At 42.1% G+C, this 20,005-nt stretch overlaps 1 protein-coding gene across 2 annotated transcripts; it reads left to right on the top strand.

Annotated features, from left to right (window-relative positions):
• Positions 1-315: 315 nt before the first annotated feature.
• prkcg (protein kinase C, gamma) lies at positions 316-17,049 on the top strand. Of its 2 annotated transcripts, none has more exons than XM_058648567.1 (17): positions 316-684; positions 1,637-1,883; positions 5,152-5,183; positions 5,305-5,387; positions 6,275-6,386; positions 6,880-7,008; positions 7,110-7,266; positions 8,019-8,220; positions 8,619-8,816; positions 11,161-11,334; positions 11,633-11,724; positions 12,223-12,285; positions 12,425-12,563; positions 14,505-14,585; positions 14,732-14,839; positions 15,126-15,266; positions 15,942-17,049. In XM_058648567.1, exons 2-17 carry the CDS (start codon positions 1,642-1,644, stop codon positions 16,101-16,103), a joined length of 2,115 nt encoding a protein of 704 aa, XP_058504550.1. In that variant the 5' UTR covers positions 316-684; positions 1,637-1,641; the 3' UTR covers positions 16,104-17,049. The 2 variants fall into 2 exon arrangements, with proteins under 2 accessions (XP_058504550.1, XP_058504549.1); XM_058648566.1 differs by having other exon boundaries at positions 1,547-1,883.
• The last annotated feature ends 2,956 nt before the right edge of the window (positions 17,050-20,005 follow it).

Here is a 20,005-nt window from a genome sequence, read left to right as displayed (position 1 = left end):
TTGGTCTTTTCTTCCACACTAGATTCTCCATCCTCCTCTCTTTCCCCCTGGCTGGAGAAGAAGGGAAAGACAGTTGGTGCTTGCTTGTTACTTGGTTGTTACTGTAGGCTATTGGTAATGGCAAGATGGCAGCTTCTGTCTCATCTGTCCTCCTTCCACTGCCTCCCTCACCCTCTCCTCTGAGAGAAGTAACCCAGATTTCAAAATGAATAGCCGCCTATTCCCCTCCATCTCTCTCTCTCTCTCTCTCTCTCTCTCTCTCTCTCTCTCTCTCTCTCCCTCCCTCTGTTTCTTGTCCTCTTAGTAAATACAGAATCAATCTTAGAAAGAGAATACCACATCTCTATGTTGTCCTCCTCCTCACCCTGCCTTTGGGTTAAAGGATATATACCACCTCACACTTCTATCTTTGGTTCCTAGAAAGCTTGAGTTTGTCTAAGTGCTTGTTGCGTTCTCCTCTTCTTTTTTATTTATTTTTTGTTTTATTTTTTTTGGGAGCTGATTCTTCTCAATTTGCCACAGCACTGCCTCTTTTTTTCTGTCCTTTTTATCCATTTTTCTTCTTTTTTTGTGTGTGTGACACCTTAGCATTTTCTTTGAAGTGAGCCAGGCAAAGCAAAGAAGGGAAAGAGAACATAGCTGTTCTTCAGTGAAGTCTTTCTTCTTAAATCAACACAAACTCAGGTATTTGTCGTTGCTACATTTTCTCTATGTGTGGGTCGGTGCACTTTTTAAAAAAAAATTTTTTTCTTCATGTTTCATTACTAATTTTTAAGCACTGTTCCATTTCCCTCACTATTCTTCTCTTTCACCCTTTTGATTGATTTGCTCCTGCTTCATTTCTGAGACACCATCATTTCATCACTTTTTTTCCAGCAGGGTCTTTCTTTTTTTCCTTCTTCTTCTGTTGCTTTCGGCTTTTTTATTTTATTTATTCATTACATCTCTGTTGTTGTTTCATTTATCATTTAGTGGCATGCAACTATTGCACCACACTCCAGCTAATATTTGTCATTTTGCACGTTTTCCAGCACATCTCCACATATGGATGTACGCGTCCAAACTTTTCTTCCAAAAATGGGACAGACAGGAAGCTAGGAGAGGTTAGAGGGGCTGGAACAGGTGGTGACTGTTGTTCACCTGGTGAAAGGAGGGGTGTAGGAATGAGGTGGCAATCATATACTGATCATGATGGAGTGATGGAGATAAGGAAAACAAAAAGAGGGCGATGTGGACAAGACTGTATGTGGGACACTCATTTAGCATCTTGGAGTCTCTTTGTGTGCAGAGATTTGTGTATGTAGATTAACCTTCCTCTCTCCTTCATCGTCCCTTATTTCCTCCTCCTCTCTCATACCTGTTACTATCCCTGTGTGCTCACTCCATCTTCTTCTCTTTCTCGATCTTTCTCTCTCCGCCACTGCTCCCTACCCTACTTCCCATGTGCCATTAATACAACTGCTGTCTTCACCATGACCTATTACACTTTCCATCCCTCCTCCTCCCTGTCCTTGCTTCCTCCCATCCTCCATCTCCTATGTCCAAGGTCTATTACTTGTATTCTATACCTCATCTCTATTTGCTTCCTTCCTACCTTCCATCCTCGCCTCCATTGACTCTTGACTCTATCCTCCAGGCAATATGTCCACCCCGGTCTCCCCTTCCCTGTCTCTCTCCCCATTGACACTTGCCTCCCCTACATCAGCAAACTCCACCGGTTCGTCCCCTTTGCCCTCGCCCCTCTCCCCTCCACCCAGGGTGCCGGTGTTTCAGAGGAAGGGAGCGCTCAAACACAAGAGGATTGTCGAGGTGAAAGACCATCAGTTCACCGCCCGCTTCTTCAAACAGCCCACCTTCTGCAGCCACTGCACTGACTTCATCTGGTAACACAAACACACACACACACACACACACACACACAGCGGCACATTTACACAGGAGGCAGCATGTTCACGTGCCGCCTCCTCAGACATCCCACTACTCTACCTGACTCGGACTCTCCCTGGACGTCTTTTAAACAGCCTACACTCCATCCAGCTGTAGCCATCACTGACCTGAACTGATCACATGACTTCACCTCCACACTGCGGCCCACACACAACACAGCAGCAGGAACTGACGTGTGCTCACACATGCAGTGGGCAGATGGTCATAATTAGGACATATGTTAGAAAACATTCAGAGCTAGAATAAAAAATAAAATAAATGCAACAAAGGCTGAGACTCCTCCAACTCCTCCTCCTCCTCCTCCTCCCATTCATAGCAGCCACTTCTTAAGACCTGTAATGTATCTGTTACAAATCTAGCAGGAATTCACAGTGTGGGCCACAGACCCCTGCTGGGCCATCAAAGTACTGCATGTGGGCCACAAGAGGTCATAAAACTAAATGGGTTAATTAAGATTTTCAATTTTCAGTTTTGTAATTAAGCTTCTTCAAATAACTGTTAAGTATTTATTTGAATATTAGCTAAAGTTGATTAAACTTGCTATTTGTAAGTTGTGACGTACACCTCTACAAAACAACAATAAACAACATATAGATATAAAGGACACACATGCACCTTAATAGTTCCCCATAAATCAAACTTATCATTTTATAGTTGTAGCTATGCAGAGGTCTCATTCAAAATTCAAATGTTATTGTCTGCATGTTTGAGAAATGAATGACATACAGTTTTGGTGGACCCAAAATGTTGAGAATTGAAAATGGGCTGGGACTCATCATATTAAATTCAACTGGTAAATCAAGACATCTTCTGTTGTGATTGCCACCGTTTTCTTTTTTCAGGATCCTGATTACACTCAATTAAACTGATTTGTATAAAAAGAAAATGCACCATCATAAATTTGAAGACGACGTTGTCGAGGTGCGTGCTTTTTTAGGGGACGCTAATGAAATGTTTATCTTGTAATTCCTAGTCTGAAAATTATTTACAGATAAATAAAATGGTGAAATGGCTGTGAGGCATGCAGCGTGAACCTGAGCCACAACCAAATGCGGTAACTGTACAAATACTGTAGTCAAGTAAAGAGCCAATTTGTCAAAGTTGCACTTAAGTACTTGCTGGCACATTTATCCTCAAGTGCCTCATATACAGAGAACCATACAGTTAACTTGTTCTGCAGTAGAGTCTTTGCAGTGACTCTCTTTCTCTTTCTGTCTGTGTGTGTGTGTGTGTGTGTGTGTGTGTGTGTGTGTGTGTGGAGAGACATATGGTGGGTGTGTATGTTGGATGAAGGGCGGTGCATGTGCCAGCAGCCTCTGGGTAGCTTTCAGGACATTTCTCCATGTGGCTGCTGTCTTGGCTGTGGTTGTGGCATTTGGTTCTGGGTGAAAACTCGTTTACTTCACACAGGATGTCAGAGCAGCAGCTCTCAACCTGGGTGATTAAGCCCCTGCAGGGACGGATAGATTAATTAAAGACGACGAAATGATTGCGCTAATTTTTAAAGGCAAATATCGTATTTATTAAGTCGTACCAATTAAAGATAATTGGGCGAGCCTTGAATGATTTTATCAGTATCAGTTAAGGGAAGAAGTGGCACTTTCTAGTGTCACAGTTGGACTCAATAAACTGCTGCTTTTAAAGGTAATGTGTTTAAAAATCAGTGAAAGTCACTGAATAACATGTTAAAGTGATACAGACAGATATTTTCATTTCACGTATCCTTTAGGTTTTACTAATGTCATTTTCGATAGTCATTGTGTGTGATACCACTCTGTCACTGAGAAGGGTTACCCTGTCATCATTACCTTAACCATTCACACCTATGATGCTCCTACTGTGACATGTCAAACTGTCCCCTGTTATAACAAGGTCTTTCACAAGACAAGGTCATCCTTTTTTTTAAAAAAGCTTTATGTAAAACATGTCCAACAGTGACTTAAAACTGCTATGTGCTGTTATTATGTTCATGCACAAACCCATATGTGTTTTAATTGTATAAACATGCAAGCTATTTGGGTCATTTTTGCATGTCAGCAAAAGTGAAAGTAGTGTCTGCTTTGAGCAGCAGCAGAGAATTATCACACGAGAGACGAGTGACAGGATGACAATGACGGACTGTAAAAACATTATAAATGTGAAATATCCGCCGACAACGTGTATGTGTGTTCCACTTCCTCCTTGTTTTTGAGAAACCAAGCAAAGGTTCAGTAACATCAAGCTGCGGCTCTGACTCTGTTGACAACCTGGATGTTGTTGAAATGCATGTGAGCTGTGTTAGAAGACGGGAGTGCAACAGAGTGGAAACACCAAAGCAAAACTTCCATTTGCAGCCAGCAAATGAAATTTTAAATTGAGGATAAACTGGGTATGTTTAATTGGAGAGGATTTTCAAAGCTCCGTCTTATTTAAAATGCAGTTCCATCAAAGTCTGTGTGATTTTCAGCCAACCAGCAACCGTCACTTTTTCCCCTTGCTCTCTAATGCCCTCTGCTGGTCAAAACTCAGAAGCCGCCTCGTACGCTCTCTGCTGCAGACGAGAGACTTGTGTTGAATGCTGATCAAAGATCAGATTACCCTCAGCAACCCCTCTTGTTAATTATTACACAGGCAGACTGTGACCTGATTGCCGATCAGTACTTGTGGTCAGTTTCCTGTGAACCTCCGGGCCTCTCCTGTATGATTGTGGAGGAGTTCACTGCAGCGTCTTCTTCTTGTGTCTTTCTAAACCTCCTAATCAAAACTAGATTCACAGCATTCGTGCTGCTGAGTGGACTCTTTAGACAATCAATGGCTTTAATTATTCAATTAAAAGCTCTAAGGAGACACTGGAAAGTAGCCAACACCGCAGTCCTAGAAACAGAAGAACTCAGTATGTGTGTGTGTGTGTGTGTGTGTGTGTTTGAGAATCATTTAAACAGCTCTGATTAACCTCGTCAGCAATGGGACTTTGGAAAAACCCGAAATTCACACATGATATCATCACGTTGTTAGTCACAGCTTGTGGTGTTTGTGTTGTGCCTGCGTGTCTTTAGGTCTTAATACAGTGTGGAATAATGCAACAGCACTATCTCCGTCGCGGCAGCATTATCGAAACTCTCCAGGCCGTGTCTTGGAAGGGAAATAGTTCACCTTATTGTGAAGTAGTAGTAGAAGAGAAGATTGTTTTTATGGTTTCTTAATACATGTGTTTTTCTCATTCAGGGGCATTGGCAAACAGGGATTCCAGTGTCAAGGTAGAGATAAGCCTGGTGTTATTGTCTCTTTTTGTTGTATTTAATCTTAACAGATTTAGTTTTTGCAGTGTGACAGATTCATTTCTGAGGATGCTTTGCTCCCTTTTCTGTTTTCTTTCAGTGTGCAGTTTTGTGGTCCACAAACGATGTCACGAGTTTGTGACCTTCACTTGTCCAGGTTCTGTGGCGGCGCCCAGGCCAGATGTGAGCGGCTCTGTCAGCACGTCCATCACAACACTTTCAATTTGAGCGTCTTGTTTTGCATTTTAGTGAAGACCTACTCGGGCCATCGTCACATTTAACGATTCACTTGTTGCCAGTAACACGAGTGCATGACTCATCCGTCTGCCCCATACATCATCTCCAACACTCAGCCACGTCCCATCCGTGATGGCTGTAATCATGTCATGTCACCCCACAAGGCCTTTGAGATACAGCGACTTGGAATGATACAGGTGGAGAGAGGGAGGGACTGATAAGAAGGAGAATTAGAGGTGGGGGACTCAGACTCAGGCTCTGTCTTCTGTGTCATTTTGAGGATTTCAGGGAGATTTGTCTTTTCTAACAGCCAAATAAACCACCTCAGAAAATAGGTCAAAGGGAACATGTCTTTCTCTCTCTCTTGCTCTCTGTCTCTCCCTCTCTCTCTCTCTTACACACACACACATACACACAGAAATGAACACACCCACAGACAAAGATGGGAGTCAGGGTGACTGTTTTTAAATAGCGGCTCAGAGGAACTAAAACACTTTGGGAGGTAGTGGGAGCAGGGAGGGGGTCCTGATGAGCTAAAGGGAGTTAAAAATGATTAATCCCTCTTTGCACAGTATACACACACACACACACACACACACACACAGCCTAGATGCGCCCTTATTTATATGCCCTTTCTCCCAGTGGAGCAATCTAATTGGCTCGTCCACGAATACCCGACTCCTCATTTCTCTGCTAATCATACTCTGCGTTGCATGCCTGTGTGTAAACGTGTGCGTGTGCTTGTGTGTATGTGTGTTCACAGTCTCTTCTTTGGTCAGTGTGTGTGTGTGTGTGTGTGTGTGTAAAGGCACTTTGTTTTTGTCGTATTCCAGGACCTGAAGAGTCGACACAAGTTTAAGGTGCAAACCTACTCCAGTCCGACCTTCTGTGACCACTGCGGCTCGCTGCTGTATGGCCTTATACACCAGGGCATGAAATGTGCCTGTGAGTTTCACCTCATATAAAAGCATAATATACTGTTATAACATTTACAAGCACGTGCTTGTGCTCATAGTCTTGTAAAATCTGACTCCCCTCTATTCTGACGTGAAAAAGCGTACACCCTGACAAAATGACTCTTTAAAAGACTTTCTTATGTTTATTTATGTTTGTGTTTATTTATGTTTGTGGGCCATGATTTAGATGAGGAGGGTGGCAGCCACTTCTGATACATTACCCTTCAAAACCGCAACCTCTTTTACATTTGTACTTTTTCATTGAAAGCAAATTTAGTTAAAGTCGGACAGCGTTTGACTAATTTTCTTTCCAACGCACAGTCCCAGTGATTTATTTTGAAGTGTCAGGAGGGGGAGTGTCATTATTGATGTAAACCAACTCTCTTTTTTTTTCTTCTTTTTTTTCTCTGCATGAATAACTTTTCAGCATTGAACTTGTTTTACTGTACATTTGTGTGTTTTGTGTGAATCCATGTGATGAGGTTGTGACATGAACGTCCATCGACGGTGTGAGACCAGTGTTCCCAGTCTCTGCGGCCAGGACCACACAGAGAAGAGAGGAAGAATCCACCTGACTGTTAGAGGAGAGAGCGAGGACGTCTTTGTCACAGGTGGGAGCTTCTATTGTACATCATTTCAAAAGCAGGATTACATATATATATGATAAAGGTTTTCTCTTTCTATTGTTCCTATTACTCTTATTTTTCTTCAGTGCGGGAGGCTCGTAATCTGATGCCCATGGATCCAAACGGCTTATCAGACCCGTATGTTAAACTGAAACTGATCCCAGACCCGAAGAGCCACAGCAAACAGAAGACAAAGACCATTCGCTCCACACTCAATCCTGTCTGGAATGAGAGTTTCACTTTGTGAGTCACTGTGAGCTTTGATCCAAGGTCAAAAGTCTGGGATCAAATGTGCTTTGAATATAATAAAACAGTCCCAGAAACTGATAATGCTGAGTTTAAAATGACCCCAAACGTGGGTGGAATATTAGAGCAGAACACAAACAATTACGACGCCTATATTTTTCCTAATCATCATCAATTTTCTCATTTATTGTCATAGCATATAATAAATTGAGTCGAGTTGAAACTTTTGAACATAAAGGAATGTCCATTAGATTCAAACCATTGATTAAACAACTTCAACCAACTCTCTCACTCTGGGTTTCAGCATAAAGGAGTATTTAGATCTGCTGGGCCCAGCGACATTTTAGCACCGCACACAGGAAGTGATTGGGTTTATGTCAAGCGAGACGGAGGCAAGTAAAGCTGCAAACAATTCACAGTATGATTAAAAACACAGAAAAGCACCCACAGAAAGTGAAAGAGAAGTGAATTCTGCTGACCAAAAAAACCCCGGACTGAATAAATAATTCTTCCCTCTTCTGCTGTATACACACAAACACTCCCTCAGTCAGTTCTGATAGTATTGCTTGACAGAGCCTGTTCAGATGTAGGATGCAGCATATAATGTTACCACTCACACTAACATCAACAACAACAGCATCAACCTTATTTACACACAAATATTCAGTGGTAAATGTCCTACACTGTGAGTCAAGTCATTTCCTGCTGCGAACCCTCTCCACTGACTTTGTCGTCGTGCTCATCTCCAGCTCAGTGCGTGGCCACCAGTGGGACAGGCGACTGTCTGTGGAGGTGTGGGACTGGGACCGCACGTCCAGGAACGATTTCATGGGAGCGCTGTCGTTCGGAGTGAGTGAGATCTTCAGGCGTCCCATCAGCGGCTGGTTCAAACTCCTGGCACAAGATGAGGGAGAGTACTACAACATTCCTGTGCCAGACCCAGACCTGCAGGTATTGTGTTGAACACAATGACCAGATATTTATACCCAAATTCACCAGAGACAGGAATTAAGCTAATCGTCATTCACATCGTCGTCTTTATCCGCTTATAATTACCCACGTGTAATAATCAACAGCTGCCACCACTCACACTGGTTCAGGAACTTGAAATGTCTTAAACTATGTGAGAAGAAAAGACGCGGAACGATTTATGCCCGATGTTAAAGATAAGTAATTGGATAATAAATTACACTGAGTCCCCACCTTTCTCTCTTTCATGGTGTCTCCACCAGGGTGCAGGATTGGTCTGACTGACTGGGATCTAAATCTGTGTCTCAGGTTGTTTGTTATGCTCGATGTGTTACAGTCGTTCATTTCTTAACCCTTCCTTTATGACCGCTTCTCTATAGGAGCCTCAGCCAGATGCTACAGCACCCTCTCTGCCTCAAGCGATGGCTGCCCCCCTGTGTGAACCTTTCCCCACCATCCTGTCCCCGACCCCGGTCTCGCCCTGTCCACCTGTCCACGCCCCGGGCCCCAGCAAGGTCAAAGTGGGCATCCAAGACTTCAACTTCCTCATGGTGCTGGGCAAAGGCAGCTTTGGCAAGGTAAAAAATCAGACTTCTATCAAAACATCTGATCAAACTGCTGTAAGTGATATGAGAGAGGTCAGCCATGCTGAAAAAACTGAGATTGTTCTTGGCATTAAATAGTTTAATTTATCAATGGACTTGACCTTCAATTGGCATTTCCGACAGCAGCTCCTGTCACGAGTCGTACTGAAAAAAAGTCTCGCTGTCTCGCTAACGTGCTCAGTGTCTCCCTCTTCTGCCAAATTATTCATTTAACCCTTCGCTTCTTTGTGCTGTCAGCAGCCTTTTTTACATGCTGCACTGGCACGCAGTCCTCCTGGAGGTTTTCATTTCAAGGGAGTCTTTGCTCCTCATTTTCTCTTTAATTCCCCTGTAGATGAGCCTTAATGAAGAGAGTGGAGTTTTGAGTCCTTCCTCCTCCTCTGAAATCCCCTTGTGCTGTTTCATAACTGTCAGTGGAGAGTCTATAGAGGCCAGGAGAAATAGACTTGACTTATGTAAGATGTGAGCGAGAGAAAAAGAAAGGAAAGACAGACCCTGGGGCTACAGAGTGAGGGAACGTGAGAAGGAGACAGGAAGACAGAGACATGCATTACTGTACTGTAGGAAGTGACTAAATGACTAAAGGGAAACAGGATATCAAGAGGAAGGATATAAAAAAAAAGTGTATGTCAATTTTTCCAGTTGCCATTGAAACATAAGCAGCTCAAGTCCAGCGAATAACCGTAAATGGCAAACTATTATTACTCTTTCTTTTGAATATATTACATGGTTGAGAATCAACGACCAGTTGAACAACTACAATGGACAAACCAGCCAAACTGTGCAAAGAAGAATGGCTCTTTAACCCAAAGTTGATGCACCTACTGGTGGTGACATCCTTTCAGCAATCTGCAGTCTCAGCATTTGATGTCATTAATTCTTACATATTAAACATTTAGGAAGAGATGAACCCAGGAGTTATGAAAATAGAACTGTGTTAAAAGCCTGCAACGCTGTGATCATCCTGACTGAACTTGAACTAGAGCTTCATTTCTATGGAAATTTGTGCAACAGCTAAAAAAAAATGGTGGAATTTTTGATGAGACGTGAGGTTTTATGTGACCATGGGTGAAATAATGAGTGAGCTCCTGTCTCTTGGATGTTTGAGTCCAATGTTTATGTGAGTTTGTTTGAAACCTGAAGGGAAGGGAGGAGGGTGGCAGGATTTCTCTCAGTGAGTGGCAGTTCATCAATAGCCCTGTACGCACACACACACAAACACACACACACACTCTCACTCTCTCTCTGTCTCTCTCACACACACACAGACAGACACACACACACACATTCATGCTCACACACAAAGTACAAGTCCACACATTCGTCTTTACGAGCGCCTCATTGATTTCTGGAAAATGAAGCTGTGTAATTTTCTGTGCTGTTCACCACAGTTTGAAAGTGAAATGAGAACCTTTCTATTCAGCAGCCAGTGACCATTACGACACACAAACTGCAGTTTGGCCAGACATTTTTAAACAGCGCTGCAGTCAGCGCTTTCCAGTGCTCTTGGCCATATCTTTCACACTAAAAGTGAGGTCGTGTGGCTCTCAGTGTGAAACATTATCGCATCATTAGCCAACAGAGCAACACACTGGCAATTTCACAGGAGCGGAGAAATAAGCGCTCAACATATATTTATTTTCTGATTAAATAAAGGCCTCACAGCTGCTTCGCTGTTTTCGCTTAAGTTAACATGCACCTTTAACTTAACCTTCAGGGTTTTTCATCATCAATCAGCTATAAACACGGCTTTAAATTCACAAATAACATTAAAAACTAATGTTAATGCAATACTTGAATTGAATTGAATTGACTTGAATTGAATTGAATTGAATTGAATTGAATTGAATTGAATTGAATTGAATTGAATTGAATTGAATTGAATTGAATTGAATCGATTTGAATTGAATTGAATCGATTTGAATTGAATTGAATTGAATTGAATTGAATTGAATTGAATTGAATTGAATTGAATCGAATCGAATCGAATCGAATCGAATCGAATTGAATTGAATTGAATCGATTTTAATTGAATTGCTAATTCTCCCAACCACAGAACCTTTGTATTTCATAACACACTGACCTAGAAAGCTTTACAGTACAGGAAATGTAAAATGTGCACAGATTGAGAAATAAACAGCGAATAAAACCTAACCTTGGTATGATTCTACAATTACTGTGTCATAATATTTGAGAAAGTAAATGTTAGTTTTTAGCAAATGCAGTTTCTGACAGTTTTTGTTTATTTATAGATGGCAGGAGAAAGGATCATTTGTTCTAACAGGAGTGATTTTTCCGCTCCTTCTTTGTTTTGCAGGTGTTGCTGGCGGAGGAGCGAGGCAGCGAGCGTCTCTTTGCAGTGAAAGTGTTGAAGAAAGATGTTCTCTTCCAGGACGAAGACACAGAGAGCGCCCTGGTGGAGAGGAGGGTCCTGGCGCTCTCCTCACGCCCTCATTTCCTCACATCGCTCTACTGTGCCTTCCAGACTGAGGTGTGTGTGTGTGTGTGTGTGTGTGTACCGGGTCAGCATCATATTAACACACAAAAGCTTCATTAAACTGAACGTAAAAATGTCTGACATTTGCTCTGTGTCATCCTCCCAGGAGTTGTTTCAGTCCAGGTTGGCTGATAATTTCCATTTAATAAAATGAAATAATTAGCTTGCTTTCTTTAACAAGGTACTTAGTCTTTGTGGAGAGGTTTTACTAGATTGCTTTTTAATTTGGACAAAAGGTTATGAAGTATGAAGGGTGTGCACGTGTGTGTGTGTGTGTGTGTCGTTTCTGCAGGACCGACTATATTATGTGATGGAATATGTCAATGGAGGAGACCTGATGTTTCACATTCAGATAGTTGGCAAGTTCAAAGAGCCTCATGCAGCGTATGTAGTTGGAGGGAGAAAAAAAAACCCCTTTCTTTCACCTTTAATCACAGTCCATATCTACACCATCTCATTTCCTGCCTTTTTTTTTTCTTTAATTCTTTGTTCCTTTATATACGCACTCATCTTATCTTGGCTTTGTTCATTATTCTCAGTGATTCATAAAAACTCATCAGCTCCAGCACCAGCCCTCGTCTCTTTCCACCGACTTCCTCCTCCCACTTATTTTATCTTTTCATCTACATTGTCCCTCCTCCTGGCTGTACATCTAATCAATAATCTTTGATCAATCACCTAAACCTAATTCTTACCTTGATGCTCATTTCCAGCTCTCTTTCTTCGTGTTCTTGTCTTTCATCTCTGTGGTTACTGTCCCTTTCATCACCCTCTCCAGCTCCATTCCCCCTGCTCCTCCTCTCTTGTCATCATCCTCTTTTGAATTAGCTCAAAAAAAGTAAAGCGACCTGTAGTGAGTGCTCCCCCCTCCTCTTTTCCCAGTTTTTATGCAGCAGAAGTAGCGGTCGGCCTGTTCTTCCTCCACAACAAAGGCATCATCTACAGGTAAAGAAGTGGCCTGGTTTGATGCTGTCACTGCTCTGCAGACACAGATGTATCATGTCTTTTGTAACTAGGGACTGATGTAAAGATGTTATCTATCAGCATGATTCATACCTGCGTGATCAATCTATCTCTCGCTCAGGGATCTAAAGCTGGATAATGTGCTGCTCGACAGCGAGGGCCATATAAAGATAGCAGACTATGGGATGTGCAGGGAGGGTGTCTTTGAGGACGACACCACTCGCACCTTCTGTGGTACACCTGACTACATCGCCCCTGAGGTACGATCACACCTGCCCTCAGTTCACGCTCCACAATCCCTCTTCTTCATTTCCTCTTGTTTCACCCCTCTTTGTTTGCTTGACCTGTTTTTGCAGCGATGTGAGATCGTAAGTTGCTTTGCTGCGGCTCGCTTCATCCCTATTGTCCTCTCTGACCTTGTCAGCGATTTTGAATAATTAACTTCCTATGATTCAGTTAGCAGTGGAGTGCTGTCCTCCAGAGATCCTCCATTCTGTCCTACTGCAAATGAAAACTGTAACTTACATTTATTTTTTTTTCTGTTTAGAAAAACGACCACGTTAGATGTCCTTATGCACACATAAGTATGAATATCATTTTCATACAGGCCTTCAAGAGGTCACACGTCCAATGTGTGGAACCCTAATGGGTTATACAGCCCATGGTGCTCCTTGTAAACAAAGATTTATGATGATTTTTCCCATATTTTATAATTAAATCAAGTGCCTTTCATACAAAATTGTCTAACAATCAAGAGGGTTTCCTGGCAGGGACTGAATATGCTACCCATAGCTATGTTAGTCATTTGTTTTGTAGTCTTTAAATAAGTATTTTATATGTGATTTTGGCAAGGGCAGCCATCTTGAGCCCTCATGTTTCTGTCCATATAAACGCAAAGAGTAAACCAGCTTCTCTGTCATGAGAAAGCCGAATGGAACTCAGCCATCAGTCATTTTATTTATTATTATTTAAATCCATTCTGTGACCTGTCAAAATGGCTGCTGTGCAAAGCTGTGCAAAGGGCACACGCTATTATTTAAAAACATGTTTGATATTGAAACGAGAATCTACCTCGCGTGCCTCTATGCTCCTCTGTGAGTGAGATAAACGACTTAACTCAAATACGCCTCAAAACGATGTAATCAATGTCAGTGAACATATCGTTTCATCTCAAAGGCCATAAATAATGGAGCCGCTTTTTGCTCGACACCCTGTGATATGTAAATGATCTGTATGTTGTTTAATGTTAATGTTACAAATCATCTGAAAGATGTCTCTGTGTGTGTGTGTGTGTGTGTGCGTGTGTGTGCCTGTGTGTGTGTCTCTGTGTGTGTGTGCGCGTGTGTGAACACGTCTTGAATATGCTGTTTGCACCAATTGCCAAGCAAACCTATCTTTGTGAGGACATTTTGGCTGGTCCACACAACTTGAACTGGCTTTTTAAGGATTAAGACCTGGTTCTAGGGTTAGAATTAGGTCAGGGTTAGGACTGGGCATTTAGTTGTGATGGTTAAGGTTAAGGTAAGGGGATAGGGAATGCATTATGTCTGTGAGTGTCCACACAAAGCATGCAAAACCAGCATATGTGTGTGTGTGTGTAGTGTGTGATGTGTGATCATGATCAAATGAGCTCAGAGAATGTGTGAGGGTTTGTGGGTTTGATCTGTGGACTTGTAGTAGACAGACAGACAGACAGAGAGACATAGAGACAGACAGACAGTAGAGAGGAAAAAGAGAGGATGTGACAGTTGCGTACGTCTTTGATATTGTAACCTCATTATGGATCTATGGAACCCCTGGGTATTGACTCTCTTATATAAACACCCATTGATTCTCCTGCAGTTGCCATTTTGGAAGAGATACAAAATATTTCCTCAGGGGCTGTTGTACACACACACACACACGCACACACACACACACACACACACACACACGCACACACACACCAGCTGGTGAACAGAAACACATAAATCCAAAGCGATGTGTTGATTATTACTCAGCTCATTCATACATGTACAGAACCCTCCATTGGATGTAATTCCATTCTCTTTCTTTCTCTGCTTTTCACTCCCGCTGTTTATCACCTGAGCAGCCGACTGCACGCCTCTGCCTTCGCTCCCTGTCTCCTTTTTACTCTCTTTTCGAATTGATCTGCACTGCCAGTCTTCTCCTTTATCTCCTCTTCACCCTGTTTTTTCCAGATTGTGGCATATCAGCCCTACAATAAAGCAGTGGACTGGTGGTCTTACGGAGTGCTGTTGTATGAAATGCTGGCAGGACAGGTAACAGGCAGATTAATCCTAACAATAGTGTTGTGAACAGACATGAAAGCCTCCAGACTTTCCTAATAAACAAAATTCACTTCTTTTTTTATTCCTTTTGCTATCTATCTTCACAGCTGCTTTTAACTTTCTTTTTTTCCTTCCAGCCACCATTTGATGGTATTGATGAAGAGGAGCTGTTTCAGTCCATCATGGAGCAGAGCGTCTCATACCCAAAAAGTCTCTCTCGTGAGGCTGTTGCCATCTGCAAGGGAGTAAGTCATTATTCCTTATCTTCTTACTCACATGTGCGGTTCATTTCAGCACATTATTGTAAGATAAATACATGTGTATAATGATATCAATTATGATGTTAATAATAAATATTAAATTCAACATTTAATCAAATCGCAATTACCGTTCTCTAGTGAGATATCTAAGAAAAGTGTGTGTTTAAAGTTCTCCAGAATTCCCACACATTCAGGATCAAGACAAAATAAATAAAAAACACTATTAAACCCATTTGATTCATAAGAATAAATGCAGCCTCCTTGTCTTCAGCTCCTGACAAAGAACCCAGCAAAGCGTCTGGGAGGAGCAGAGGACGCAGAGAGAGAGATTAGGGAACATCCGTTCTTCCGCTGGATTGACTGGGATCGTCTGGAGAGACTGGAGATGCCGCCGCCCTTCAAACCCAGAACTGTCAGTGTAACAGATGAACTACATTCTCTTCAGACCCTCCTCTTTCTTTCTTTCTTTCTTTCTTTCCTTGAGATCACGTTTAGGGAATTTAAGTTTCTACTTTCTTCCTCTCTCATTACAAATTTCCCTCATTTCCTTGCATTTCTCCTCTCACCCGCTGCATTTGAAGTTGTCCAGTTCATCCCTTCTTCTCCTCTCAGTTCTAACACCCCCCCTCCCCCCCTCATCTCCTCTGTCGGATTTCTAAAGATGTGCTCTGAGTGCTCCTGCACAGACAGTCCAGCCACGACAGACAGACAACTCTGACCTTGAGGTCCTTCCTTCTCCTCCCATATGCAAATGTGTGTCATCATTAGTCTGCCTCACACCAGTTTGTGGCCCTTGTGGCCAGTGGTGAGGTGATGCTTTGATTGAGCGCAGTATATGCTCCAGGGCCGGAGGTCAGGCCCATTAGCTAAATGAGATCCATATCATGCAGCTGAATGACAGTCAGACCCTGTTAAGAAGAAGGAGCGAGGATGTGAGCAGCTTCCTGCCTATACTGGAGGTGTAGTAGAGAGTTCCATAGAGAGAAAGAGAGGGGGGGGAAACTTATTATGATAGCATCCTTTTAATTACACGTATATAAGAGTCATTTATCTTAGTGTTGACCTTGCTCCTCTTTTTCTCCAACAGGGTGGAAGAAAAGGTGAAAACTTTGACAAGTTCTTCACAGCAGCTCCGTCAGCTCTCACTCCCTCTGACCCGGATATTCTAGCGGCCATCAACCAGGAGGACTTCCAGGGATTCTCCTTCCTCAACCCAGACTTTGCCCCCTCGCCACTCACTGCTGTTTGAAAATAGCTCCCACACACGTTCCCAAGAACCCTCTCTCTAAGTGCACCCAAACTGCTCTGTAAGCCACCATTAGAAGTTTCACAACACCTGACACCTTCATCATCAAATTCTGACGTTTACATGAAAATGCCAAGGCACCTTTATATAATATATATCCTCTCTCTTTGATGTGTGTATATCCTCTCAATAATCTGTATTTTGCAAATGCCAGTATTCTAGATATCCATTTTTCTTTAAGAAAACCCTGCAGTTGATTTAAGTCTGTAGTGCGTGACGTTGAAATATAAACAGATGTCTGTTGGATTCAAATCGATGGTCACTGAGTTCACACAGTGCTGATTAAGCCTGTCGGCTCGCCGCGACTCTCTTTGTTTTTCCTCAGTACAGCGGCGTTTAAATCTCGTGTCACGCGGTCACATCGCAGCGGTAAAGCCGACGGCTGCAAACAGGTTGGAGTTTGACTGAAGACACAGAGAGTGAATCCTCCTGCTCGTCCAGTGCTTCCTGTCCCCACCTGCCCCTGAGCTGACGCTGTATACACACAATCGCTGTCATTTTTCAGGAAATAACACAGGATACAAACAATGTTACATCGTTTCTGTTCACGAAGAACAAAGAGAGGCGGTGACAACATCAGTAACGTTACGCAGTGCAGCTTTAAGACTAGTGTAGTATGACTGTAGGATGACTACACACTTCACCTGTATGCATGCACTCTTTACATTTAGAATGGTTTGTTTGAAGTAGTTCTCCATAGGGTTGATTATTCTAGAGAGATAGAACACTTGTTTTCAAACCTTTTTCCATTTTGGTTTTGTTAGAATTGTCTTGTTTTCTCATTAGAATGAAATGTAGCTGCACATCCTGGACGCAGGCAAAACAAGTCAAGTCAATTATTCAATACTTCCCATTTCAGTTCAGTCATTAATAAAAGTGTTTCCTAAGAGATTTTCTCCACTTCTGAACATTCAAATGAGTTTGACATCAGAAGCATTTGATTGTATGTGTGTGTGTGTGTGTGTGGACGTGCATGCATGGGTGTGTGTGTGTGTGTGTGTGTGTGTGTGTGTGAGATCGCTGACTCTTTGACTATGATGTAAGCTGAGCCATTTCTTTTTTTATTAGACAGCCAGGTTTCTTTGGCCTGGCTCAACCTCCCAGATTAACGTCACACCAGTGACCTCACATGTCCCACTGAGACACTCTGTTATCACCAGGAGGAAGTCGTCAGTTTGCCTTGCATCATATCTTTTTTTTTTTTTTACAAATTAATTTGACCTCATGTTTATTCCAATTATTCCTGTACAAACTCGTATATCAGACCTTGTCAATAACAGTATGTGCATCTGTTTTTTAATGTCCCATTTTTGCACTGCAAATGTTTGTGTGCAGATTTAGATTTAGATGAAATGCCCTAATCTAAATCCTAATCTAAATCCCCTGCAGTTAAAGAAGAGAGGATTGTCAGTTACTCAGATATGAACACATACTTTATTACTTTAGTAGTGTATACCATAAAGCTTTTTGCTGTGTAATGACATACTCACTGCATTGATTAGGTCGTAATTAAAAGTGAGTCTCGCTGGGACTGTTCAATACATGGAAAAATAATAGCAGCGCTGCCATTAAACACTATCTGAGCAGGACAGGTGGCGACAAACATTCAGCTTAATATTCCCACTTGAGAGCTCTTATCTCCCAAACCAGCTCTTCATTTCACACAGAAATCTGCAGGATTTCCCTTAATGTGGCTTTTTATTTTATGTGTTTGCATTCTGTTGAAGCATAATGATCATTTGTGTCATTTCTCATTAGAAGGAGGGGAAAAATATCAGTTGTTTTGGTTTTTTGGTTGATGATTGTGTGAGCAGTTACTCTCTTTGCCAGAGTTTAGTTCAGTTTTCACAAATCTTCATATGCAATAGAAACACAATCCACAATAGATAAAGCAATATGTAATTTATATATTTGTCAGTTTGTCATGTGCTGGAAGAAATAGCAATAAAGTGAGTGGGGGGGAAAAAAATCATGAAACAAGAACAGTGAACTGATTCATTCTGTAATTGTCTGTGTGTGTGTGTGTGTGTGTGTGTGTCTGTGTGTGAGATGCTGAGAAAACAAACACACACACACACACACACACACACAGCTATCCTATCCTATAGGCAATGTGAAGGACTCACATTGCCTAGACAAAGTGTTATCCCTACAACCCAAATCATTACTAGTTAATGCCTAACCTTAAACTTATCCTAGCACAAGTTGCCCTAAACTCAACCAGCTCCTCAGAAATGAAGCTCGGCCTCATTAGGACCAGGTTTTGGTCTCCATGAGGACTACTGGTCCTGACAAGGTCAGTGTTTGTACCAGAAAACGTCCTAAAGAGGTAACAAATACCAGAACACACACACAAACAGAAGATGCTGACCCCTCTATTTACTGAGGTGCTGGAGTTGTCGAAGCAGCAAAATCACCTATCAGGCGTCACCGCGCTTCCCTCCCTCTCTCTCTCTTGTCTGCCCTCCACCTCTCCAGCACGATGATGGGACTAATATCCCCAAAGAGATGTGAGTTATAACAAGTTGACCTTCACTTTAATATCTCATCAACTTACAGTCTCCCTCTGTACCTCCCTCTCCTCTTTTTTATCTGCCCTTCATCTCTCTTTTGCTCTCAGTTTGTCTCTGTACTGCGACACTGCAAATGTTTTACCCTCTTGCGACGAGCTCTTTGACAGCCGCCCTCCCCCTCCCTCCCCCCGCTGTTGTTTGTTGATACGAGCGCTGTCCTGTCTTATTGCGTTTCATCAATGATCTGTTTTTACACCCAAAGTAAACGTTGTCCATTAATGTTGAACAAGACAGTGACAAAGAGAGAGGGATACAGAGGAGGGTAAATACAGTAAGACCTATCATTTTATATACATATACATATATATACATATATATATATATAAACCATCACTGTAAATTACTGACTGCGATTATTATCACAGCACCTTACTTACTAGTGTGTATTTACTGCGGCGTATTTTTTTCGTTTTTATTTTAAATGACACTAAATTGACATCCATTTGCTGGAGCTTCACAGTTGTTTTCCTATATTTTACTGTGATTATGGCGTACATTACTGTGATTTAGCCATATCTATCTGTTTAAACACTGTATTTAACTATAACTACATAATATCCATCCAACCATCTTCTACCGCTTTATCTTCCACATGAGTGGAGTCCATCACAGGGACACATATAGAGACAAACAAACCCTCCACTCTCACACTCAGGGTTAATTAAGAGTGCCCAATTTGCCTAATCCCCATATTGCATGTTTTTGGAGAGAAAACCGGGAAACACGGGGAGAACATGCAAAGTCCATGCAGAAAGGCCCAAAGGTACAGTATTATAGTGTGAATTATCATAGTTCTGGAACATAGTTTACAGTGTTTTTAACTTCATCTCCGCCTCTGGAGAGGATATATATCCCCATGTTCGTTTGTGTTTTGAATCATAACAAGCAGAGTGACTTTTATGTTATAATGAGGTTCATGTTGAGTCGTGTTACCAAATGTTTGTTTTGTGGAGCAGATTAAGTTCCTGTAGCAAATGCTGACGTTGCTGACATTGACTGTCAACTGCCTCATTTCAGACTCTGTAACAACCTTCACTTTATCCTTGACACTATGTGCCTTTCTGTAAGGGAACCTCCAGCGCTGGTTGGAGGAATGTGTGCAAACCATCACTCACTGTCACCTTGGCATGATTTCATCGCTCTTCTTCACTGCTGCTTCCTCTTCCTCTTTCTCCATCCCTCCACTATTTCAATCCCCCCCCCAACACACACACACACACACACACACACTCATGCCCTGAGGTCAGAGTGTGCTGAAGACTATTGATACCG

The sequence above is a fragment of the Solea solea genome, chromosome 13 (assembly GCF_958295425.1).
Source record: "Solea solea chromosome 13, fSolSol10.1, whole genome shotgun sequence".
NCBI lineage: Eukaryota > Metazoa > Chordata > Actinopteri > Pleuronectiformes > Soleidae > Solea > Solea solea.
This window is presented reverse-complemented; position numbering and strand designations above follow the sequence as displayed.

What these genes read in the sequence shown, in the direction of transcription:
- prkcg (XM_058648567.1), top strand. Translation starts at nt 1,642, where the DNA reads ATGTCCACCCCGGTCTCCCCTTCCCTGTCTCTCTCCCCATTGACACTT. An exon ending in CACTGCACTGACTTCATCTG is followed by an intron (nt 1,884 to 5,151) that starts GTAACACAAACA and finishes TTTCTCATTCAG; the next exon opens with GGGCATTGGCAAACAGGGAT. An exon ending in ACAGGGATTCCAGTGTCAAG is followed by an intron (nt 5,184 to 5,304) that starts GTAGAGATAAGC and finishes GTTTTCTTTCAG; the next exon opens with TGTGCAGTTTTGTGGTCCAC.